Genomic DNA, 26,385 nt, shown 5'->3' on the forward strand with positions numbered 1-26,385 from the left:
ATAACATTGGGCTCTACCATCATTTTTACTGGCCAGGCCGCTAAAATACCGGCCAGGTGACAACCGTAGATATTGCCAGGAAAACTGAGGGGAGCTGCCTGCTTGGCCCTGCAAACAGATAGATTGCACTGGGACCGATAAAAAGTTTTAACCTGGCCGATCAATTTCCTGACAGATGTCGGACGAAAAATCGTATTATGTACGATCGTTCGATTCCCACTAACCTCACGATAATTTGACGGATTGGTCTCACTGCACTGAAATCGATCGTTCACTGACGAAAGATCTTTGCGTCTATGGGGACCTGGAGACTGTCAACAGCTTTGGTCGGACATAACTTTCGTACGATTGCTGTCAGGGGCAGAAAATCGGCTGATCTGTTGTTTTACTACTTTATTTGATCTGAATGGTTAGTGGCAGGTCGGGAGATGAGGAAGTCCGATCATTCGAGGATTTGTACGATCAGATCTTTGCATCTGTGGCCAGCAGGGTGGCCATAAAAGGGCCAATATCCGTCCTTTAGACCAATTTGGCAGCTTATTTTATAAACTCACTCTCCCACTTCCATTTGTGTCACAGTTATAACATACCTCCCAACATTTTGGAAGTAAAAAGAGGGACAAATTTTTTTTTTCCGCACGTAGCGCAGCAATTTTTTTGACCACACCCCTTTCTGTGGCCACACCCCCTAATTACCATGTTCGTTTTACAAAATTTGGCAGGTTATGAAAGTTTGAAAATATTTCTCCTTCTCTAAACTGTGTTTTTGTGTCTCAAAATTGTTACAAAGTATCTTATTTGCACCTGTTAGCTGTTCTGGGCTCTCTGCTAAAAGCCAATTAAGTGAGAAACTTTGTTTCATTTTTCTGGCTGTTCAGTGCAGAGAAAAGAGGGACTTTCCAGTACAAATGAGGGACTGCGGGTTGAGCTGTCAAAAGAGGGACTGTCCCTCCGAAAAAGGGACAGTTGGGAGGTATGGTTATAAGAGCTCTGTGTGGAACTACATCACCAACGCTATATACTTGTGTAAACCCCCTGATACACTGTCCTGTGAGAACCCTGTGGGGTACAACTAGGGTTGCCACCTGGCCGGTATTTTAGCGGCCTGGCCGGTAAAAATGATGGCTGATCCCAATGTTATTAATAGGGAAAAAAGATAAATATATAGGAAGGCCGGTATTTTTTTCCAGAAAAGGTGACAACCCTAACTACAACAATGTACAAGCTGTGTAAATCATCAGTTTTTTACATTTGGATTAATAAGAGAAGTGGTTTCAATTTTACTGGTTAGTTCAATAAATAGTGTTTTGATTTAAATCAATAGGCGTTATTGCTGTCCAATCCAGCCCACTGCCCCCTGCATGGAGTTTAATGTATTAATATTATTTCCTCAGTCACCCACAAGTTCCAAGAATCATACTTCAAGGAAAACGCCTTTGGACACGGTTTCTCAGAACGTTTACAGGACTATTTTTGACGAAAGCGGCGGAAGAATATGGATTGCATCTGTTGTTCACACGCTGCACGTCACTGGCCGGATCTGCCGCTTACTCTCGACGTTCCAGAGACGTTGTCCCGCTGATAGACATGGCGGCTGTACCTCAGCTTTCCGCCCCCAGCGCCCCTACTCGCTCGGCCGATGGCATCCTCATCGGTGACCGGCAATACTCCGAAGTCTACCTCACAATCGACTACTCCCTTATCCCCGAGGAGCGGCTTTCGCCCACCCCGTCTATGTCAGATGGCCTGGACCTGTACACCGAAACCGACCTACGAATCCTGGGATGTGAGATAATTCAGTCGGCCGGTATCCTCCTCCGCCTTCCGCAGGTAAGTGGCATTGAGGTGCCAGAGAGGCACCAAGCGGCCTACTTCCTGCCAGTCTATGGCGCAGTAATCTGATGCAGTGGAGAAGTAGAATGGGCCTGTCCACATTGTGACGGTCAGGTGCTTCCAAGATGGCGGCGTCTGCTCTCAATCACCTCAGCACACATTTACCCTCTCCTACTCTGTCATCTTGTTATTTTATCTCCTTAGGTGGCAATGGCGACTGGGCAGGTGTTGTTCCACCGATTCTTCTACTCCAAATCCTTCGTCAAACACAGCTTTGAGGTGAGAGAGCCGGCAAAAGCAGAATGTTTCCATTACTATACATGTTCTTGAAATAAGGTGGCTGAAGGACATTGAGAGTGTCTGGCTCTCTGCTGAGTAGTGCTCCTGATGATTATTGCATTATGGGGTGCCTATTCTAAATTGAAACATTTAGTTGATACATTTCTTATCTTTGTCCCTGCTGAGCAGAATCTCTGAGTTTCATTACAGGCAGCTGTTAGAATTGATACAATAGTTAATACTCCTTACCCTTCTGTGCAGGTCCAGTCTATGGAGTTCACCGACGCCATCTTCTTCCAAGCGATCTTGACCGGCGCATGCGCAGTAGGAGCATTTCGCCGGTACGGATCTACTGCGCATGCGCCAAAAGTCACGAAGTGAAATCGGAAAACTGTGACTTTTGGCGCATGCGCAGTAGATCCTACTGCGCATGCGCCAAAATTCCGGTCAAAGCAGGAAGAAGATGGCGTCGGTGAACTCCATAGACTGGACCTGCGCAGAAGGGTAAGTAACGAGTTAGGGGCATTTGCCCAGCGAGACAGGTAGGCCAGGGGGGAGGGTTTTTGCGCCGACTGGGTTTCCTTCTCCTTTAAAGGAGTTCACCATTGAATTATTTTTTAGTATGATGCAGAGTTATATCCTGAGACAGTTTGCAATTGGTTTTCGTGTTATTTGTGGTTTTTGAGTTATTTAGCTTTTTATTCAACAGCTCTCCAGTTTGCAATTTTGGCAATTTGGTTGCTACGGTCCAAATTACCCTAGCAACCGTGCCTTGATCTGAATAAGAGACTGGAATATATATAGAAGAGGGCCTGGATAGAAAGATAAGTAATAAAATGAAGCACTTAAAATAAATTTGTAGCCTTACAGACCATTTGTTTTTAAATGGGGTCATTGACCCCCATTTGGAAACTGGAAAGAGTTGGAAGAAGAAAAAAGGCAATTTTAAAAAACTATTAAATAAATAATCAAGACCAACTGAAAAGTTGCTTAGAATTTGCCATTCTATTATATAGTAAATGTTAACTTAAAGGTGAACCACCCCTTTAAAGATACTTTAACGTCTGGTACATTTCTTATATTATGCTTATGTGGCCAGGTGACAGAGCTCTAGCAATTAAATTGTGCCTCTCATTCTGCTCATTTTTGTTTTACTCATGTAAAGCAAGCTGTTTGTAGAACAGCTATGTTATCTAGAATTGTCTTGCTGTTAACTGTCTAGACCTTGATGTACAATAAGTGGTTCCCCAATAACAGGGAAATAATGATGTAGGTCATAATTCTCCATTTCAACTTGTAACCCAGGGCTCAGCCATTGAGTTACACATTTGATTTGAACCATAGAAAACTCACCAAGTTGGCTTCTTTTCAGATTGTTGCCATGGCATGTATCAATCTCGCTTCCAAAATTGAAGAAGCTCCCAGACGAATTAGAGATGTGATAAATGTTTTTCATCACTTGCGTCAGATAAGAGCAAAAAGGTATGTATCTCAGTTATGATATTTAACTAGAATATTTGTGTGGATAGAATGCAACTTCTCACTTTTAGTTTTTTATTAAACGTCAGTCTGTTAGAGCTCTTAGAAGTCAGTCGCAACAAACATTACATTGATGGGATGTGGAATGCATCTCCCCTATACAACAATCATATCATATTAAATCTGGACAGTGCTGCTTTAGCAATTACAGTTAACAGCTGTCCACCCTTTTCGAGGGAAAAGCTGCTTAAAATCTTGAGAGCCACATTTTTTTGTATCACCATTGTAGTTTGCAAAATAGCATTTTTGGTAATGTGGCCTTAGATTATTTCATATTAGTATTATGTTTAATTATCCATTTTAGCATTTAGCAGTGTATGGGATATCCAGGCCCAATCACAAGCATCGGTTTGATATTGGTACAGCGTAACAATTTTTCGTTTAAGTCTGGAAGGCATACAAAGTAACGCACTAGTAAAGAATCTTGGTTATACTAATGGTTAAATATTACCACAGAAATCTTTCCTGTTGCTCAAAAGGCCTTATAGATTAGCACAGTATAAAATGGTATATCTTTCTCTTAACCAGACGTAACCTTGTAGGGTTCCTTTACTTATTTTGCAAGCTGCAATTTAAAGCGGAAACAGCATTGTTTTAAAAGGCTTCACCACTCTAATCTTTATCAAAAAGGTCATATAGCCAGTGCAGATACATCTGTGCATAGTATTGCGCATAAAGCCATAACAAAAGCAATATCAGGAGGAAACAGAAGTTAAAAGTATAGGAGAGAGACTGCATTACCTTTAGCAGTGTACAGTAAGTGAAAAACTAAAGCAAGAAGGAGGCATGAAAGACACGAAGACCAGTGAATTAGCGTTTTTGATAGGTAAGTTAGGAAGGAATAAGCACCTTACTTTTCAGTGGATTCTTATGTGATGATTTGTATCTCATTTGCAGTGAATTATTTCCCATCCCTCTATACAAAATAGCTGTGTTTATCCTTATCAGTTGTTTGCCGTGCCACTATTTCCACAGCCACAAAAATATTTTAGGGAATATCCTATATAATTGATGGCAAAGCGTTAGTGCCTGCCGAAGATCCCCCAGGATAACTCTTGTCACAAACAGGCTCATAATCGTGGAAGCCCTTTGCATGGCCGTAGTGTGTAAGTCTTCCAGTGGTGGTTTTTTTTCTTTCTGTCTACAGATATTTATCTTCTGTTTTCCCGTACAGCTAAAGCCATTTTTAAATTCCACAGCCTGCATAAAAATTATTTTTACACAAGCATAAATTATTGTGGACATTGTATCCACTTCAAGAATTTTTTTTTTTAAACTCGTATCTATTCGGGTCACTCCAGTAGTGTTGTAAATGTAAAGAACTCGAAACCCAATGCCTTAAAGAAAATGACCATTGGGTTTATAATGGATCTTGGTAGGCTAGCACTTCTGATTGAGTCTTAATTTAAAATCGTAGCTATAAAATAAGATTGTAATATACAATTCCTAAAGGATGATATCTATGGTCCCATACAGCTAATAGATATCATTTATACTTTTTATATAGTCTCCACTTAAAGGCACGTTTATCAAAAAACTCCCATAAACTCAAAATTCTACCAATCGAAATGTATTAATTAAATCTAATTTTCTCAGCTCAGACGAATTGAATAGATTCGAAAACTAAAATTGAATTTGATTCGAATTAGAAAAACTCGAATTGAATAAAAGAAAACAAGAAAGTCAGGAAGGCTGCAAACATCACCAAAATGATCTCTGGACCTCTCCCATTGACAGCAATTTGGCTAGTTCAAGGTGGCTAATAGTCAAATTCAAGTTCTTAAAGGGTCAGATTACGGTAAACCGCAAAATTCGAGTTCCAATTAAAACTCTAATCAAGTTTGGATAATTCACTGGATAATTGTCAGTATGATGCCTGGTTATGGGTCCAGTGGGTTCGAAAAATTACATTTGGTGAGGGTTCCATTTGGACTTGGATGCATATTGGAGTGCACTGGCTTGCCTTTTCATTAGTAATTGGCCTGGATTCAAATTCTGCCTTTAGCCTGCTCTGGCTCAAGCACAAAACAAGTGGATCTTTCATAAATGGCCAACTTTACACACTGATGCAAAGCGTAAAACTGTATGTTTTGCTAAATGGCATTATAGCACAGTATAGTCAAGTCAAGATTCTGAAGCCGCCATTCAGTGTCCTTAAACTATTTAAAAAGTTGGGAATCTAAGTTTATAATGTAAGTTTTAACTATTTAAAAAGTGCCTATGTGCCAATTCCGTAGGTTTTACATTTGTGTTCATTTTGAGCTAACCTGCATAGGTGCAAATACAGGGGTTAAAAGGCACTACTTTGGAATGCTGCAATATATTGCAATAAAATATTTCATTTTTCCAGCAGGCTAAATGGAAAATGCTTGGGTTTTTCTTTTTTTTTTCTTTTTTTTTTTTTTTTTAAATAAATCCTCATACCTAATGTACAGTGATGGCAAAATACATTGTCTGCTCTCATGGTTTTGATTATTCAGAGGTCTGGTAAAATGTTTTACTATATTTCCATGACATATCCATGATATCTAAGTGGTCAATGAACTATATCCCTGCCTTATATGAAATCTATGGTTATGTCCGTGTGATTTTATTGTCAAATTGTTTGCTTTACATTAAATGTCATCGTCATAGAAAAGTGCACATCTAATAAACCGTTCACATTAAATGAACGTAATCAAAAAGCACAGTTGCAGAAGCTGCACTTTCAGTGTTGTCTTGTATCTGTTTTGTATCAGATGCAACAATTTCTATTTCCCCAACCATGGGAACTTTGGTCTTAGTGTTTTTGACTAAACCCACCACTTTTTTTTATTTAATTTTTTTATATCCTCACAAGGATGCAGCAGTAAATTCTTCCACTGCGGATGGTGTAAAATTGGTTATGACTTGTAAAGCAAGCAGAACAAATTCATGTTAACTGCATTTTTGCTGTTTCGATAGTTATTAACTTTATATTTTTTTCCCTTGCAACCGACTATACAGCAACCAGCTACATTTACCAATGCCTGGGTGATGTGGAGTGGTACATTGAGATGAAGCTGTCGTCTTGGCAACAGTGAGTGAAGTGTCGAAAATCCCCATGGAGAAGCCAGTGCTCTGAGAACAGGTCACTGGAACCGGGGACTCACAGGTTGGCCGCTGGTGAACCGCTTGAAGGAGCTCCTGTATCATGTTAAGAACCTTTTTTCTGTGCTGTCCAAGTTTATTTTAACCTAAACGTTTACTTCCTTTCTATTAACATAGTGTAGGGTGAGCTGTATAAAACATTCATCCAAGATATCTTAGAAGAAATAATTAATTTACTTATTGTGATGAGAAACATTTCCCAGTTAAATTTCATACAAAAAGCATTCAAATCAAGCTCCTCAATGTAAAACAAAACAGAAAACAGAAATTTCAGGGATGTGCTATGCAGAGGCCACAGGTAAGAGTTACATAGATGCTGTAACATGCAACTGTATCTTCCATAAATTGGCTAATAAAGATCTGTTTGTGCCAACTCCACCATAAACTATGGGATCTGTAGGTGTTTGCCTAACTTATATCTCTGTTGGCTGCTAGCCGTCAAAATCGTAGTCTTCCAGTTTCTCTTTTTAAAATCTGCTCAACTAATATATTTTAATTGGGATGTTTTATGATTTTGGCAACAGTACAGCAGTCATTTGCCATTTATGCAGTAAAGGACACAAAACTATTACATCTGGTGATCTCAGTTTTTAGGTTTTTTAATCCCCCTGTCCTTTTTCATTTTGAGTCTCTAGATAATATAAAACATTTTTTAGACTGTAAACTAGTGACTTGCATAGTCAATAGTCACTCGCATACATTGGTAACTTTATGTTGGGCTTTGTGTGTCATAGTCCAAATATTAGTTCATAGTATTGTTGCAAAGTCAGTCCTACCAGGTTCTTTACCCTTTTAACAAAATGTTATTTGTTTGTTTTGCAAAGAGACCTCAATAATGCTAGTGCTCATACTAGTTGTTAAAGGCAGTGTTAGAAAGAAATCTAATATTGGAATCCTAACCAACCAATACCAATTTCTTCTCAACTGTAAGGATTTTGCATATGAATCTTAATGGGAAATTAGATGCACTTAATTAAGAATGAGCATGAATGTTATTTGTGTACAAAAAAAAAATCTGCATACTTACATTCACACAAAGGAAAGGCTTAGTTGCTTAGACATTCTCTTTATATTCCAGAAGTAGCCCCATCCTTATGGGATGTTCGGGTTTGTGCTGTTGCATTCTAAGGTTTTACTTATACATAAAACTAATTTTAAAGAGAATATATTCCACCATATTTTTCAATTCAATTTATTTGCAATTTTTTTATGTTTAACTTAAATCCAAAGCTTTTAAATCTTATTTTTTTATTTTAACTGTATCAAATTTAAAGCAGAAAAGTAATTTTGGGTAGTTTGTCTCTGTATCCAGTAAATTCACTTTTTATAACTAACTATACATCACAGCTACCTTTTTTCTGTAGATGCCGTATATTTAAAGGTCAAAAATGTATATCCCTTTTATAAGTAAGGAAATACAAGGCATTTGGATTTCGGAACAGAGCTTTGGTTCTTCTTTACCTGTAAAGAGACCATATTTCCCTGTTAGCATATTAAGAGCCATTCCTGTCTTTCTTGCAAATCATGGTTTAAAGAAGCGGCAAACTGCACTGTAACATGACGACAAAATCTGTACAAATGTCCTATTTTCTTAGGTGCCTATAGTAAGTGCTGTTCTTCATCCTGCTTCTAGATTATATACAAGAAATGTCTTTATTTACTAGGTGAATAATAAGTGAAGATGTCTGCTTTGATATTCCACCAAAATACACAACAACAGTGGTATAACTCCAGTTATTTTAATAGGATTGCATAAAAAAGAGGACGATAATGTGCATGCAAAGAATGAGACTTTACAATGTATGAACATTTCTCTGTCAGTGCAGACGCTTGGGTTATGTCTATCTTCACCTCTGGAAGCAGGACAGAATAACTCTTGACCCCTCCCCTAGCATATATAGTCTGGCTTGGTTTGACCCTAAATGGTTATAACAACACTAGCCCTAAATAGTTTACGGATTGAAAATATTTATGCTTCAGTCTTTGCCCCTACTTTAAAGGAGAATTCAACCACCTAATTTGCATCCCCCTATCCCCCTACCCTAAATAGGCCCTCCTCCCCCCTGGCCTACCTGACACCCTGGGCAAATGCCCCTAACTTTCTACTTACTCCTCCTTGCAGGTCCTGTCCAGCGGAGTTCACAGCAGCCATCTTCATTTTCGGGGCGCATACACAGTTAGTGGAATCTTCCATTGCGGGGCTACTGCGCATGCGCCGAAAGTCACAATATTTTTTTATATATTTATTTGTGACTTTCGGCACGTGCAGTAGCTCCGCAATGGAAGATTCCACCAACTGCGCATGCGCCCCAAAATGACAATCACTACAGGAAGAAGACCGAAGGAGACAAGATGGCTGCTGTGAACTCCGCTGGACAGGACCTGCAAGGAGGGGTAAGTAGAAAGTTAGGGGCATTTGCCCAGGGTGCTGGGTAGGCCAGGAGGGAGGTGGGCCTATTTAGGGGGGAAGGGGGATGCAAATTAGGGGGTTGAATTCTCCTTTAAGTCGATGTACAGTCATATGAAAAAGGTTGGAAACCCCTCTTCATTCTTTGTAGTTTTATTTATCATTGGTTGAGCTTTCAAATAGCAACTTCCTTTTAATATATAACATGCCTTATGGAAACAGTAGTATTTCAGCAGTGATATAAAGTTAATTGGATTAACAGAAAATACGCAATATGCATCATAACAAAATTAGACAGGTGCATACATTTGGGCACCCCAACAGAGATATTACATCAGTATTTAGTAGAGCCTCTAGATGCCTCCTATAGCCTTTGATGAGTGTCTGGATTCTGGATGGCGGTATTTTTGACCATTTGTCCATACAAAATCTCTCCAGTTCAGTTAAATTTGATGGCTGCCGAGCATGGACACTCTGCTTCCAATCATCCCATAGATTTTAGATGATATTCAAGTTGGGGGGCTGTGACGGCCATTTCAGAATATTGTACTTCTCCCTCTGCATAAATTACTTTGTAGATTTCTAAGTGTATTTAGGGTCATTGTAATGCTTGAACATTATCCTGAAGAATTTGTTTATATTGGGTTGAATTCATCTGACCCTCGACTTTAACAAGGGCGCCAGTCCCTGAACTAGCCACACAGCCCCACAGCATGATGGAACCTACACCAAATTTGACAGTAGGTAGCAGGTGTTCTTCTTCCGCCATGCAAAGTGATTTTTGTTATGACCAAATTACTACATTTTTGTCTCATCAGTCCAAAGCACTTTGTTCCAAAATGACTGTGACTTGTCTAAATGAGCTTTTGCATACAACAAGCGACTGTTTGTGGTGTGAGTGCAGAAAGGGCTTCTTTCTCATCACCCTGCCATACAGATATTCTTTGTGCAAATTGTGCTGAATTGTAGAACGATGTACAGATACACTATCTGCAGCAAGATGTTCTTGCAGGTCTTTTGGAGGTGATTTTGGTTTGTCTCCATTCTCACAATCTTCCTTCCGCATATTCAGCTCCTGTATTTTTCTCGGCCTCTCAGACCTGGGTTTTACAGCAACTGTGTCTGTGGCCTTCCATTTCCTAATTACATTCCTTACAGTTGAAGCTGACAGTTTAAACCTCTGAGATAGCTTTTTGTAGCCTTCCCGGCCTAAACCATGATACTGAACAATCTTTGTTTTCAGATCTTTTGAGAGTTGCTTTAAGGATCCCATGCTGTCACTCTTAAGAGGAGAGTCAAACAGAAACACAACTTGCAATTGGTCACCTTAAATAACTTTTCTCATGATTGGACACACCTCCTATGAAGTTCAAGACTTAACGAGCTAATCCAACCAATATGGTGTTGCCAGTAATGAGTATTGAGCAGTTACATGCATTCAGATTAGCAAAATTACAAGGGTACCCAGTTTTTCAAATTTGTCATACAACTGAATACTGCTTCACTAAAAATCTTTTTGTTCAGAAAACACCACAGTACTCGGATGTTCCTGGGAAATGAAAGACACACCACTGTTATCTTTTTTGTTGAAAGTGGAGTAGATTATTATGCAGGTTGAGAGGGGTTCCCAAACTTTTTCATATGACTGTATCTGCCAGTAGGTAAGCATGGTCATGCATTCATGTATAGTTAGTGGTATTTTATCTGCTGAAGTTAATTGGGATCTCGTAAACCAAACTGGGCAAATACACACGAAACTAACCAAATTATGCATTAAAAAGTTTACTTAAAGGGGTTGTTCACCTTCCAAACAATTATTTTCAGTTCAGTTGTTTTCAGATTGTTCCCCAGAAATAGACTTTTTTCAATTATTTTCCATCATTTATTTTTTTACTGTTTTTCCATAATCCAAGTTTAAAGTTGAATGTTCCGGTTTCTGGTGTTTGAGTCTGGCAGGTCAGTAATTCTGGTGCAGACTCTAAACTGTTGCACTTTTGCAACATTTAGTTGATACATTTCTCAGCAGCATCTCTGGAGTATTAGCAACTATTGTATCAATTCTAACAGCTGCCTGTAATGAAACCCAGAGATTCTGCTCAGCAGGGACAAATAAACGTATCCATTAAATGTATCAATTTAGAACAGTTTACAGGGTCAGTGACCCCCCCCCCCCCGAGCTGCTTTAGAAGGTGAAAAATATTAGAAAAACGGTCACACAGAAAATAGAAAGTAATTGGAAAAAGTCATTATTTCTGGTGATCTATCTGAAAACTAGTTGTTGGAAGGTGAACTACCCCTTTAATTCATTTGTGGGGTTAAAAAAATTTAAATTATGGCACTTCTGCATGCTTGAAGCAAAATATATGTTAAGGGGGTTGTTCACCTTTGAGTTGATGTTTAGTATGATGTAGAGTGATAATCTGAGACAATTTGTAATTGGTTTTACTTGTAGTTTTTAAGTTTTATTTGGCATTTTATTTAGCAGCAATTTCAGCAAACTGGTTGCCAGGGTCCAAATTACCCTAGCATCCATGTTTTGATTTGAATAAGTTACTGAAATATGTATTGTAGGGGGACTGGCTAAAAAGATGAATTATAAAAAGTAACAATATATTAGCTGTTTTACAAAGCAAAATTTAAATTTGGGGGTCACTGATCCTATCTGAAAAAAACAAATGCTCTGTAAGGCTACACGTTTATTGTTATTGCTACATTTTATTTCTCATCTTCTATTCAGGCCCTCTCCTATTCCAGTCTTTAATTCAAATCAATGCATTGTTGCTAGGGTAATTCGGGGCCCTAGCAACCAGATTGTGGCAATTGCAAACTGAAGAGCTGCTAAATAACCCAAAAACCACAAATCATAAAAAAATTAAACCCAATTGCACATTGTCTCAGAATTTCACTCTCTACATCAGTGATCCCCAACCAGTAGCTCGTGAGCAACATGTTGCTCTCCAACCCCTTGGATGTTGCTCTCAGTGGCCTCAAAGCAGGAGCTTATTTTTGAATTCCAGGCTTAGAGGCAAGTTTTTGTTGTATAAAAACCAGGTGCACTGCCAAACAGAGCCTCAATGTAGGTTGACAATCCACATAGGGGCTACCAAATGGCCAATCACAGCCCTTATTTGGCACCCCAAGAACATTTTTCTTGCATGTGTTGCTCCCCAACTCCTTTTACTTCTGAATGTTGCTCACAGGTTCAAAAGGTTGGGGATCCCTGCTCTACATGATGCTGAAAGTTAACTTGAAGCTGAGTAAACCCTTTAAACTTTAGAGGTTACATTTCTCTCTATTAAGATGCCAAGATTTTATTGTGCGTTAGAAAAGATTAGCCTGGCCTTTAATCCAGTACATAGTACAAATTGTGTAGCTGTCAGTTTGACAACAGTTGGGTTGAAATGCGTAAGATACAACTTTTGCCATTTGCAAAATCGCTGATTATTTTGCAAAACACTTAACCGAATGGAAACCCCCAGTCCAGCATTTCATTATTAAATGCAAATTGGATAGATTGGCAACTTCTTTAATTGTCCCTTACAACAAAGGGTTTTATTTGGTTTAGCTGAATCTTGTAAAAATTCCAAACTAGAGCCTGGATTTAGTGCATCATCTATAATTAAGATTTACTTTTCTATATGGCCTAATTTATGTCATACTGTGGAGTCCATGGTGCGACCCCAGTGTGAAAAGGACCATTCGCATTTTATAAAAACATGATTTATTTCTTTTATCTGAATGGAAAATCCATACTAGTACAAATACTTTGCTTAGTGTAGTATACAGATTGGTAGGGCCTCTCCCAAACAAGCATATTTGGTAAAATAATGTACATATTACTTCCAAGAAGTCTATACGTCCTCGTTTTTTTATTCCCTTTAGTGCAGTAAAAATGTGCTTGTTTGCTGGGTTACCTTGGATTCCATTCAGAATCACTTAAACTAGACTTCGTAGTGTCTGTAGAGAGATTTTTAGATAGGAGTGAATTCAAGTGAGTACTTTATAGCTATAAAAATGAGAGATTGCAGAGCTTCATAAGAGTTCTACAATGTTGTGTATGTGCTATGATCCTATTTTTTCTCTTACATATGTAAACTCTCAGGTTTGTTTTGATGGTAGTGTAGTAAGAAGAAGCAAGCTGCAATGTTTTATACTGATCAGTTAAAAAATGATTTCTTCACTTCTCTAGCTGAAAGAGGGAGATGTAAAAGCAAGGAAATTGAGGCTGTGGCTTAGATGGGGTTTAAGCCACTTTATAATTTAGAACCATTCAGATGGGTTTGTGGGGATATTTTTCCACAGTTAACATACTATGGCCAACTATGCTTTGTTACATGCATTGAAATCATGTCATTTGATGTGCTCCTTTTAATTTAAATGCCAGGAAAGGAGCATTAAAGTAGGAAACCCATAACTTCATATTTTTACAATTGCCACTGTGGTTTCATTTCAAATATTCAACACAATTTCTTAAAGGAGAAGGAAAGGTTAAAATTAAGTAAGCCTTATCAGAAAGGTCCATCAAAATACACCAGTAAACCCTCAAAGTAATGTTGCTCTGAGTCCCCTGTCAAAAGAAACAGCACATTTCTTTCCTTCTATTGTGTACTCATGGGCTTCTGTATCAGACTTCCTGCCTTCAGCTTAAACCTCATTGCCCTGGGCAAGAGCATGCTCAGTTTGCTTCTCCCCCCCACCCCTCCCTTCTCTACTGTAATCTGAGCCCAGAGCAGGGAGAGACTCAGGCAGGAAGTGATGTCACACCACGTTAATACTGCAGCTCCTATTCTAAACAGAGAGTTTCTAGAGCTTTTTACTCAGGTATGGTAAAGCATTCTACAGAATAAATATAGCATTCTAGCTTGCACTATTGCAGCTAATCTATTGGCAATAAAATGCCTCCGTAGCTTTCCTTCTCCTTTAAAAGATGCCAGATAAAATGTATTCACATTGCCTTATAATGAAAGAACCCCTACCATATGGTTTTTCCCACCAGATGTATTTGCAGAGTCTACGAGTAAAAGTTGGACTGTGTTTAAGTTTGGGTACAAGCTATAACCGATGACGGTGCCTTAGACCCATGACACACAGGGTTATGTTTTCCACTGGTGTTTCTCAGTCCGCAGAGGATTTGCCCAAAAGTGGCCAAACTGTTTTTTATTTAATTAAATGGACTGTACCTGTCATTCGTGGTAGAGTTTCATCCAGTAAACAGTTCACCTTTTCTAGCTAATTTCTTCTAAAGTAAATGACTGGCCATGTGCTCACATAACTGCCGCCTTAAAACTGCCAGCAGAGCATGCACCCATGTGCCATTGGCCTTAGTGTTATGGAGATTTTTAGTACACGCACCCGTGACCTCAAACTAGTGATGAAAATTAGCTTTCTGGTTACTATAATATAACTAGAGATTTATCGCTGCATAAGAAATCTGCAAAACTCTTAAGAGCATGGACTGAAGCCTGGGCTGTCCAGTTGGATTCTTTAAATCCTTATGAGATTCCATAGCATTCAAGTGCTCCACTAAATTTTGTTACTGTGCAGCCTCTTGATCTTTGGTTTAGTTAACAGGCAGCCCATCACATGGGAAGAAGTCTAGTGACTTGAAGGACCACCATCTTATCCAGCAGTCACTTCATGGGTATTTCTTCCCACTTGAGAATAGATTGTTGCAGGCAGAGTGCATGATTGAGCAAAACACTGAATCGAGGTTGTGTTAAACAGGCATATAATGACTCTTGGCCAGAGCAGGTTCTTGTTGCTACTAATTGTCTTACCCACCACCAATACATTGCATTCTGGCTGAGCACTTGTGTTTGGCTGCTCACTTGATGCATTGTTTTTCAAGCCTGGACCTAGTATGAAAGTTTATTGTGAGCAAGAAGTGTTCTGTCACTGAGGATGTAATGCTAATGTCACAATTGACAAACATTTTTTGCTTTCCTATATTCTCAGTTTCACTAATCTATAGAATACCACTTATTGGATTTAAATTGTCTGAGACCATTGTCCAACTGGATCTTCATGTTCAGTGTGCAGATACTTAGAGGCACATTTATCGAATGTGAGTTTTTTTAAAAACTCCCCTAAACTACCATAAATTTGAAATTCAGCAAATCGAAATTTATTTTAAAAAATCGAATTATAACAACTCAGATGAATTAGATCGACCCCAAAATTCGAATTTGATTAAAAAAAAATTTTCTCAGAAAAAAAAAAAATGTCAGGAAGGCAGCAAATTGACCCCTGGAACTCTCCCATTAACTTAAACAGCAATTCGGGAGGTTTTAGTTAGCGAATAGTCAAATTCAAGTTCTTAAAGGAACAGAGTATGATGAATTCAGATTTTTTTTTTTTTTTTTTAAACTCGAATCGAATTTCAATAACACCCTAGTCGAATTTGACCGTTTTTGACCATAAAAAAATTTGATATTCTAATTTTTAATTCAACCCTTGATAAATCTGCCCCTTAATGATAAGCCACCCACACTGTTTCATAACATAAACATCTCTATGAACATATTATAGTCTCTTATACTGACCATTCAATAAAGCTGTGCAATACTATCTTAAGCTTTAATCATAAATATCAAGTACTGTACACTTAAACTACCCCTTTGACTTAACTTTCAGTGTCATGTGAGTGATATTCTGAAACACTTTATAATATGCAGTAATATCTTATCTTGGTGGGGGGTTTTTAATTTTTTTTTTTAGCAGTTCTCTAGTTTGCAATTTCATAAGCTATTTGCTAGAATCCAGTTTGGATTCATTCAAACCACTGCCTGTTTGCTAGGGTAACCTGGAAGATGAATTGGAGACGGCTGTTATCCCCCATTGTAAAGCTGGAAAGAGGCAGATAATAAAAGCTATCAATTGCAAAGTTAAGGATAGGTAAGAGTAGATTGTAGCTGTATTAGAGCCGATGGTGCCGTTTATTTCCTTTGGGGAATTTTCAGCAGTAATTCCTTTAAAAACATTAGGTAGAAGCAAAATAAAAATATAAGGCAGTGTGTGCCTTTATCCTCCGGTAATGTCATGGCTATACCTATTCATGTATAAATCTAGTATGTATGTAGTTGTATTATAAGCACACACCCGTTTCCATCTTATTCATTATAATTATTATAAATTCATAATCTTATTTTCCTTATTATAAGGAAAAGACTTTTGTTTTTTTCCTTATGAAATGTTCCCTTTCCCAGTCTGCATTTTGGCTGCTCTGTATATGGGGCCAGGGGAAAGGTGTTCTGTTTGACAATTGGACAAACTTGCTTCTTACACAACAATTTCTTTCAGTTTATTGAAAACAATTCTTCTTCCTTTTAAGAAGCCATACTTTAACTCCTTTAAATAATTTGCCCGTGACTTTATATTTTAGGTGAATAGAATCAAATACTCCATATTAGACTTAATGTAAACTTGGACAGCACATGTGAAAAGGTTTCAACATGTCTTTGGGGCAACTTAAATTTAGTTTGTTGCCGTTTGGTCGGTTGCAAGGGAAAAAAAAGCCTTAGTGTTTAGTTTTTTGCACCGCTATATTAACTTTATTTCCCATAAAATAGGACCCCAAGCCCCCTGATACTTGATCAGAGCTACATAAATACCAAAAACCATGTAATCAAAGCTGAGAGGAGGATACTGAAGGAGTTGGGCTTTTGTGTCCATGTGAAGCACCCACACAAGGTAAGTTTATGCAGGATTTATTGTTATTGTTGTGAATGCAAGTTCCATTCAACGACTTATAATTGCACCTGCTGTCTGTGGTGCAGATGAGGATGATACACTATATGATCAGAAGTATTTGGTACTTACCTCTTCCTACCTTATTCCCATTAATATGAAGGTGATCTTACCCCTGCTATATGTACCTCTGCTCTGATGGTGGTGTTTGCTTCCATTCAGCTACAGGCAAAAGTGAGGTTGGAGATCAGGCCTGGCTCTGGAATTCCAACTCATCCCACAGGTTTGTTAGTGGGATGAGATCAGTATTGTAGGCTGCTAAAGATTTTACACTCTGCAATTCCATACAAACGTTAGTATTGCACTGAGCCACAATATAAGAAGAATTGTCATTAAAGGGCAACTAAAGTCTAACATAGAATAATGCTAAAAATGCTGTATTTTGTATACTAAGCAGGCCAATTAAACAAATGATTTATGCTTTTAAAGTTGGCCACGGGGTCACCATCTTTTAACTTTGTTAAACATCTTTGCAATACCAAGACTACGCACATGCTCAGTGTGGTCTGGGCTTCAGTTGGGAGGTTAAGCTTAGGGATCGTTATAAATGATCAAAACAGCACAAGTCAAATAATATCTGCCATAGAAGCCGATACAGCAACACTGATTAATAATCAGGATATACTGACTGCACTGGGTCTGTGGATACAAATCTGCACAGTTGTTACAGGGAAACAAACAAAGCTGCTCAAGTTCTGCGAAATAAGGTGGGGGGTCCCCCCCCCTGTCATTTGAGTGTATGATTGTTTCCCTGCACAGCAGTTAGGGACCGTCTGAAGTTTCCTAACTGAAGCTGTCAGAGCAAGTAAATGAAGGGGGGATTTCACTGCATACAGTCAGGTTCACATTTTTTAATTAAAGTATATTGGAGATAGATTTCTTTTTCATTAAAGAAAGTAAAAATGGTATTTTATTTTTTTGCCTTTACATCCCCTTTAAACGCTGTAGCCGTAAGGCTTGTTTTCAGTGGGACAGGCTCTAACCCCAACATGACAAAGATCTCCCAAACTTTACTGTCTTTATTATTTATTTAGACTGGTATTTTTCCTCTTGGCATCTGCCATACCCACACTTTTGCCAGGTGGTGAAATACATTTATAACTCCAGCCAATTCTTGTTATGGCTCATGGGCATGTTAGGTTTGTTTGCCTTTGATCACCTGTAATCTCTCCACACTCACTACAAATTGTTTCTATGCAGACATTGGTGTTATGTATCCAGTAGTGAGGCCACTGTCCTAGATTCAGTGTCTGTATACTTTTGGCCATATAGTGTATATTTAGTTTCATGCGAGTAACTAGGCCATATATATGTGTCCCTACCGTCATTGAACTTGTATGACTCTTGTCTAGTGGCTTCAGTTATTTTTAGTAACAACTCAGAATTATTGAGTTTATTGATTGCAAACTAACCGTTTAGCTTGAGTTAAATAGAACATTATCCCTAAAAAAAAAAAAAAAAAGTGCTTTTACTTGTGCTCCATGTTAGTATTTAGTGACTGTCTGCACCACATGTCTGCTAAATAAACGGATGCTCATTAGAACTGTACCATGCATATGCTGAAGAACTTTTCAAACCTCATGATTTCTTCGTATTATGTATGACAGCTTCTGGGTGTTATCTGTTCATTTCCTCCTGTTTAGACATTAATTTCTATACTCCATATTTGTTCCTTATGTTGCAATTTGGAAAAATAAAGGCTTTACTAAGCATTTTCCATGTTCAATTTCTGTAACCCAGACTCCTTTGTGAACTTTTTATAGCCGTTTCATTTCTTGAGATATCTTAATATATATTTTTATTTTACAGATCATTGTTATGTATCTGCAAGTTTTAGAATGTGAGCGCAATCAGACCCTTGTTCAAACAGCCTGGTAAGTAGTAGTTTTTTTTTCAGGCCACGGAAATAGTAGCAGAAATAATCTCAGTATGGCAGATCTAAAGCTGCAGAAACTAACGAATTCAAATATGGAAGACCATACATTTTTTTTCTGCTCACTGTTTTTTTATGGCTTGAACCAATGGGTAAATGTAAATCTAAGCTTAACTTTGTTCTTTCTTTTTTTTTCTACTTCTACTTTTTTTTTTTTTTTGGTTAAAGGGTAGTCCATGATGGTAAGTCATAGAACTCTGCCCTCACCGCACCACAGCCTCTGGATGGCCTGATTGGCTGCCCTTCTCTCCAGCCAATGCAGTGCAAGCTCTCATCTGTCATTCACTGAAGTGCTCCATATTCATCTGGCCGCATCTTCTAGTTCTGTCGTGGTGTCCAAAGGATTTGTATATTAGCTTCTAGATCATTAAGCAAAGGGAAAAGCATACGTATTTAGTTCAGCAGAACTTTATTAGGAAAGCTTATATTCATCCACCGAAAAGCACAATTAAAACAAGATCTGTGTGAGTTAACGCATAGCTGCTAGAAGCGAGTTAACATGGAAATGTGGGCTGGGATGTTACACTGAGTATATTAGTATTAATAAAGTATTTGCTTTAGTTCTTTTTAAGCCTTAACTTCATTTATTGAGCAACTGAAGCAAATCCATGCCACAAAATTATACAAGAAAGTGACAAACAAATGACATTGTGTTATCTTACAAATGTAGCAAAAAATGGTTGTAACATTATTTTGGTGCATAATCTAAACATGGGAGAGATGTGTGGCACGAGTTTGATTTAAACCAAAAAAAAATTCTTAGTTCTAATAACCAAGCCAGACAAGCAGTCTTATACATTTAACTAGAAATGCTGCCTATATACTCAATTTACTGTGCCAGCACAGAGCTTTGACAGCCCTATAAAAGGAAAGATCCATGCCTTCAAAGCTTTCCTGATACTGTGGAGGAATAACTTGAATGTTTCAAATATGGCACAGAAGTTTAAATTCTATTTAGTTCATTTCTTATATCTATATCACAAAGCTTGTGCAATAATTCTCTTGTAAAGGACAATGAAGGTGTAACTGTTTTTTAGCTCCATGTGTTTGTGTTTTTGTCCACAATCTGCTCTTCTCTTCTTCTATGATAAAGCCTTCTGGTCTGCAGCAATCTCTTTTCTGACCATGGCACTATTCAGATCAGATTCTGTAAGAACAATAACTATACAGCACAAATGCATATTACAGATTCTAAAGGCGTAACACCTTCTGCCATAGAACCTATAATGTATATACACACTGTCCAGACACCCAGAAACCCTCCCACACTTCAACTTTTCTTATCATATGTGTCTGCTGAGCTTCTGTTAGACAAGCGTATATTGTCTCCTCAAATGTCATTACATTTTTATTCTATACAGTGAGGACTGTTAACTGAATTTTGTGTGAGTGCTTAGATTTTTATTTTCACTGCCCGTTCCTACTTTGCGTACTTGCATCCATATATTGGATAGATCAACTCGGTACAATCCAATATCAAATGCTTATGAATAAAATAGAAGTGCTTTTTTATGAATGTATTTTTATGCTCAGTGATAGCAATGGGCCCCACACTTTTTTTTTTAAGGCAATAAACCAAATACAACTTTTAATAATAATGTGTATTTGCTGTGGTTCTAGGTTTTAGTAAACCTGAGACAGTCAAAACATTGACATTGTAACTTGATTTATTTAGGCAGCTTACGGTACATTTTGTGCCTGTGATTACTGCTTCCTATTGTAAAGCTGATTTATATGGCAGAGAATGACATGTACTCTGTAAATAAGCATATTTACACCTTTCTGTAAGCTTAATTTTATTATAATTATACATGAAGAATTGCAGCTATACAGGAAGGACCTGGATGCAGATCATGTCAGGAAAGCTATGTGTACCTCGTGTATTTATGCTTTGAGAGGTTTTAAAAACCATAGAACTGATTCATTTAACTTTTTGTAATAAAGATTTTTAAATGTTTGCTGAAATATTTGCCTGATGCATTATGCATAGGATTTTTTTTAGGACATCAGATTAACTCGATTTAAATAATCCAGTTGTGTTTAAAAATAATAAACACCACCAAAGTTCACTGTAGGTTAATACCCTTTATCCGTTTTACATAAGACTGAAATGACTTTCATTCTAAGCTTCACAAGAAACTGGCTTGTACTGAAATGAGTTGGATGTGGCTGGAATGTATCCACAGAACACACTTGGCATCTACATGGAAATGACTTGCAATTGGGCTTTATATGAAATGCAGGTCACAAGTTTGTACCAAGTCTACATTCTTGACACATTCTGATCTTTGTCCATGTGTTTGTCCACCTATTCAATTTGGGAATGTCCTGCATCTCCGCTGAAACTAAAATCACAAGTGTTAAGATGGCGTAACGCACATGGAGTTGTAGTTCAGCAGCTGGAGAGTTACAATAGAAATATGTATATACTTCACTAACCTTGTGTACTTATTTAAATTCCCTGGTCCCTGTATTTAAGAACAGAAGAGCAAACTCTTTGTAATCATTTCCTTTGTTATATATTTCAGGAATTACATGAACGATTGCTTACGGACCAATGTATTTGTGAGATTTGAGGCAGAAACCATTGCCTGTGCGTGTATTTATCTTGCTGCCAGAGCTTTGCAGGTAAATTCTGCTCACTCACCTCAGTGTGTATAAAATGTGTGTTTATGTAATATCTCTAGTGGTCCAGTTAGCATGAGATGCAAAGCTACACTGAGCACACTTGTTTTGTTAATGTGCCATTGGAATTGCTGAAACACTAAAGATTTCTGTTTGCTTTTAGTTACCCTTGCCAAATAGACCTCACTGGTTTTTACTTTTTGGAGCTACTGAAGAAAACATTCAAGACATCTGCATAACCACTTTAAGGCTGTACACCAGGAAAAAGGTATAATGTTGTGCATTTCTTCCCAAATCATGTAAATTAATGTTTTAGTGTGACACTTTGATGGGGCATTTGCTCCTGTAAACGGTGTATACACAAACACACACCTTCACGATTGTGGCCATTGTTTTCATTACAACTACACTCGGGCAGATTTACATAGGGTCGAATATCGAGCCAGGAAGCCTATGGGGACCTTCCCCATAGGCTAACATTGCACCTCGGTAGGTTTTAGGTGGCGAAGTAGGGGGTCGAAGTTTTTTTTAAAGAGACAGTGCTTCGATTATAGAATGGTCGAACATTCGAACGATTTTTAGTTCGAATCGTTCGATTCAAAGTCGTAGTCGAATGTCGAAGTAGCCACAAAAAAAAAACATTCGAAATATGAAGTTTTTTTTATTCTATTCCTTCACTCGAGCTAAGTAAATGGGCCCATATGTGTTCGGGCTGATGATCCCTGCGACGTTTGAGTATTAGAAATTATCCCTGTTCATGAAAATGGCATATTAACAGCAAATCATATCTTAAGGTATATATAAAGTTCACATCATCTTGCTTTTTCTGGCTCCCAAAAGTTAACCGAACAAAGTATGAAAGGTTGGGGATGGCAATTTTTAAGGCACCTTCTGGGGGCACAAGTCCCAGTGGTTTATTGCTGTGTCCCATAGAAACATTGGCACAATAGATGGTGTCACTATTCTTGAAAACAAAATACTAGAACCGTCAATAGGTAACGGTTTATTGACTGAGGTTCCCACTGTGGTGACTTACAAATTGGCCCCACTACTTTCTGCTCATTCCAAGTTGTTTACTATTTGGGTTGGTTTGTAATCATGGAGTAAAACCTACAAAATAGCTTTATGTAAATATTTAACTACTCTCTAATTTCCCAACAGCCGAACTACGAATTTATGGAAAAAGAAGTTGAAAAAAGGAAAGTAGCGCTACAGGAAGCAAAATTAAAAGCAAAGGGACTCAATCCCGACGGAACTCCAGCACTTTTATCAATGGGAGGATTCTCTCCTGCATCTAAACCATGTGAGTCTATTGTGTGAGGTGTCAAACATGTTAATATAAATGCTTGCTAGAAGATTACCCTAGCAACCATGCATTGATTTGAATAAGAGACTGGAATATAAATAGGAGAGGCCTAAATAGAAAGATGAGTAATAAAAAGCAGCAATAACAAATATACATTTGTAGCCTTACAGAGCATTTGTTTATTTTAGATGGGGTCAGTGCCCCCCATTTAAAAGCTGGAAAGTGTCAAAAGAAGCAAATTAAAAAAAAAAAAAACTATAAAAAATATTGAAGACCAATTGCAAGAGAAACAGCAGTTGGTGCTGTAAAACTTTAAAGCACCAAACATTTTTGTTAATGAAATGCAAGGAGTGTTACACAGACTGTGGATATAAAATCCTAAACCCTCTCCCTCTGTGTAACCGTATGTTTATCTGCCAGGATTGTGATCCTTAAACCTGGATTTATGTTCTACCATGTTCACAGCATAGAATATAACCAGACTGTGTGAATTTAATATAGCAGTGTCCGCAAGCAGCTTTCTCCAAAGCCAAGTTAAAGACGTTGCATAACTGTAGCACTCATTCTGAATAAAGATCCTTGTTACACAAAGGGATTTTCTACAGATGAAATGACAGGTTTATTTGTGGAAGTTTAAGCTTCTTGTCACATATTGTTGTTAATTAACTGATGTTTCTGCCGTTTATTTTAGCATCTCCAAGAGATGTAAAGACTGAAGAGAAATCCCCGAATTCTGCAAAAGTTAAACGGGAGATTGATGACAAACAGACTTCTAAGAGCCCTTATAACGGGTAGGCGACTTTCTATGATGTTTTCGTTTCTTTACCAACCAATGACTTCATGTGCGTTAAGGGGGCAGTACACCTGAGCTGAATGAAAAGGGCTGCTGCCAAACATACTTTTTGTCTGTTGTTTTAACCAGGTAATTTTCTGTTCTAAACAAGGAAAATTCAGTAAGGATGCACTGAATATTTGGGTCAGAATTCCTGTTTTTTGCATTCGGATTCAGACGAGTCCAACTGGCTGGCCTAATTGAATCCAAAAAAATCACGATCATCACGCATCATGTTTCAAAACGCAAAGAGCAAACAAAATGCATCAGTTAATAGTGCTACTCCAGCAGACTTCTGCACTGAAATCCATTTCTCAAAAGAGCAAACAGATTTTTTATATTCAATTTTGAAATCTTGACATGGGGCTAGACATTTTGTCAATTTCCCAGCTGTCCCCAGTCATGTGACTTGTGCCTTCACTTGGCAGGCTGTTGTTTCTCCTACTTAATGTAATTGAATTAGTCTATGTGGGACTTGGCTTTTACAATTGAGTAGTGTTCTTATATCTTGCAGGCAGCTGTTATCTTGTGGTAAGGTCCGCATAGACGCAAAGATTTTTCATTGGTGAACGATCGATTTCAGTGCAATCCAACTAATCCGTCAAATTATTGTGAAATTAGTGGGAATCGAACGATCGTACAATTACAATGTACAATTTTTCGTCCGACATCTGTCAGAAAATTGATCGGCCAGGTTAAAAAAATTTTTATCCATCCCAGTGCAATCTATCTATGTTTGCAGGGCAGCTACCCTCAGTTTTCCTGGCAATATCGCTTGAATTGGTCTTTTTAGTTGATGGACACACGATACCGAAAAGATCTTTTGAAAATCTTTACATCTATCTTAAGGGAGCTGCTATCTGGTTACCTTCTCATTGTTCTGTTGTTTAGCTGCTGGGGGGGAAAAGGGGGGGTGATATCACTCCAACTTGCAGTACAGAGTGACTGAATCAGAGCACATGTCACATGACTGGGGACAGCTGGGAAACTTTCAATATGTCTAGCCCCATGTCAGATCTCAAAATTGAATATAAAAAAAAAATCAGTTTGCTCTTTTGAAAAATGGATTTCGGTGCCGAATTCTGTTGGAGCAGCACTATTAACTGATGCATTTTGAAAAACAAAAAACATGTTTTCCCATGACAGGATCCCTTAAAAATAGTGGATTCAGTGCATCCCTATAATTTAATGTTAAGCCATATTCTACTTCTATTATTCTACCCTGGCTGCCATATAATGTCATTAAAATTGTAATTTCTCGTATTCTAATGCTAGCTTCTATGTGCTCCTGAAGCACATCAACTATCCTCTGCCTCCAGTTGGACTGCCTGTGTTTCTGAGAAGTTTCCTTGTGTGTCGCCATGTTCTGATGCTCCTCACACACAGCACATACACTTTCACCTGTAGATATTGGGTTTATACGAGTGTAACAAAGCTCTTGGCTCATCTCTGTACCAGAAATCAGGGAAATGAGCAAACAAGATATGAAACCCTCTGATCAGATAGTGGAATTGAAGCAGATACAAGATTCCTCCCTCTCACAGCTGCTTCTCCTTCTCTGACGTTGCTTTATTCATTCTTCAGGTTGCGTAAAGAAAACAAAAGAAGCAGAAGTGTCAGTAGATCAAGATCTCGGACAAAGTCAAGATCCAGATCTCACTCTCCTCGTAGACAGTAAGTCTCCCTTGAAATGTGTTTTTAGCCATTTTAGACATGGAGCCATGTGTTGATTCACTAGAACAGGAGCTTCTTGGTTTTCTCATGGTGGAGTCAAATTGATTGTGTAAATAATCCTTTATAGGTCGGTTTAAATGCACACGTTTCCTTTTTTCTGCAGTTACAACAACAGGCGGAGTCGTTCTGGAACGTTCAGTTCAAGGTCAAGAAGTAGATCCCACAGTCACAGTGAGAGCCCCCGCAGGCATCATAATCATGGCTCCCCCCACATGAAACTCAAGCACCGCGTGGAAGACTTGAGAGGAAGGCACGGACACAAAAGGAAAAAATCTCGTTCTCCGAGCACAAACCGGGATCATGCGGAGCTTGCCAAGAAGCACAGACATGAACACGGACATCACAGGGAGAGAAGAGAGCGGTCTCGTTCATTTGAGAGATCACACAAGAGCAAACATCATGGCAGCACTCACTCTGGACACAGCAGACACCGGCGCTGAGCCAACACAGAGAATCAATATAGATGTTTGTCTATGGACTTCATAGTTAGCATTTTGTAAGAGTGAAAATTTCAATTTACACAACACGGACATGATCAGATATTCTGGGTTTATTTTTACTTTTATCTTGCACATTATATACCTTGTCAGGATGACTTCTTCTAGAGTTGTGTATTAAAAGGCTTCTCCCAATGGACTGCTGGAAAGAGCTATTTTTTATATGAGCCCTTGCAGACACACGTATTTAAGGATGACTGGTTATTTAAGTATTTGTGGGGACTTTCTTACATTGCTTTTAGTCTGCATGTAAACAAACTGATTTTTATGAGGAAATAAATTAGAAAAGAGAAATCTTGTGCTGCAATCTTTTACAATGTATTGAGTTCCATAGTGGGGCACTATTAATATTATAATGTTCTTTATATGTATATATATATATATATATATATATCCCCCTAATTTTTTACTCACCCCTCCGTGCAGATTCTTGCCTCGGAGTTCACGGCAGCCATCTTCTGTTTTTTTTGGCACATGCGCAGTTGGAGTAAATTTCTGGTCCCGAACCACTGTGCATGCGCCGAA

The 26,385-nt window shown here is 38.2% G+C and overlaps 1 protein-coding gene across 1 annotated transcript; it reads left to right on the forward strand.

Annotated features, from left to right (window-relative positions):
* The first annotated feature begins 1,518 nt into the window (after positions 1–1,518).
* On the forward strand, positions 1,519–26,154 carry ccnl1.L (cyclin L1 L homeolog). The gene is given in 11 exon segments (NM_001096435.1): positions 1,519–1,830; positions 2,038–2,112; positions 3,485–3,594; positions 16,756–16,876; positions 18,743–18,807; positions 21,395–21,494; positions 21,655–21,759; positions 22,653–22,794; positions 23,489–23,588; positions 25,214–25,303; positions 25,467–26,154. Coding segments are annotated over 11 exon segments (1,488 nt in total). The 5' UTR covers positions 1,519–1,587; the 3' UTR covers positions 25,804–26,154.
* Positions 26,155–26,385: the final 231 nt, after the last annotated feature.

This window comes from Xenopus laevis, chromosome 5L (assembly GCF_017654675.1).
Source record: "Xenopus laevis strain J_2021 chromosome 5L, Xenopus_laevis_v10.1, whole genome shotgun sequence".
Classification (NCBI taxonomy): Eukaryota; Metazoa; Chordata; class Amphibia; order Anura; family Pipidae; genus Xenopus; species Xenopus laevis.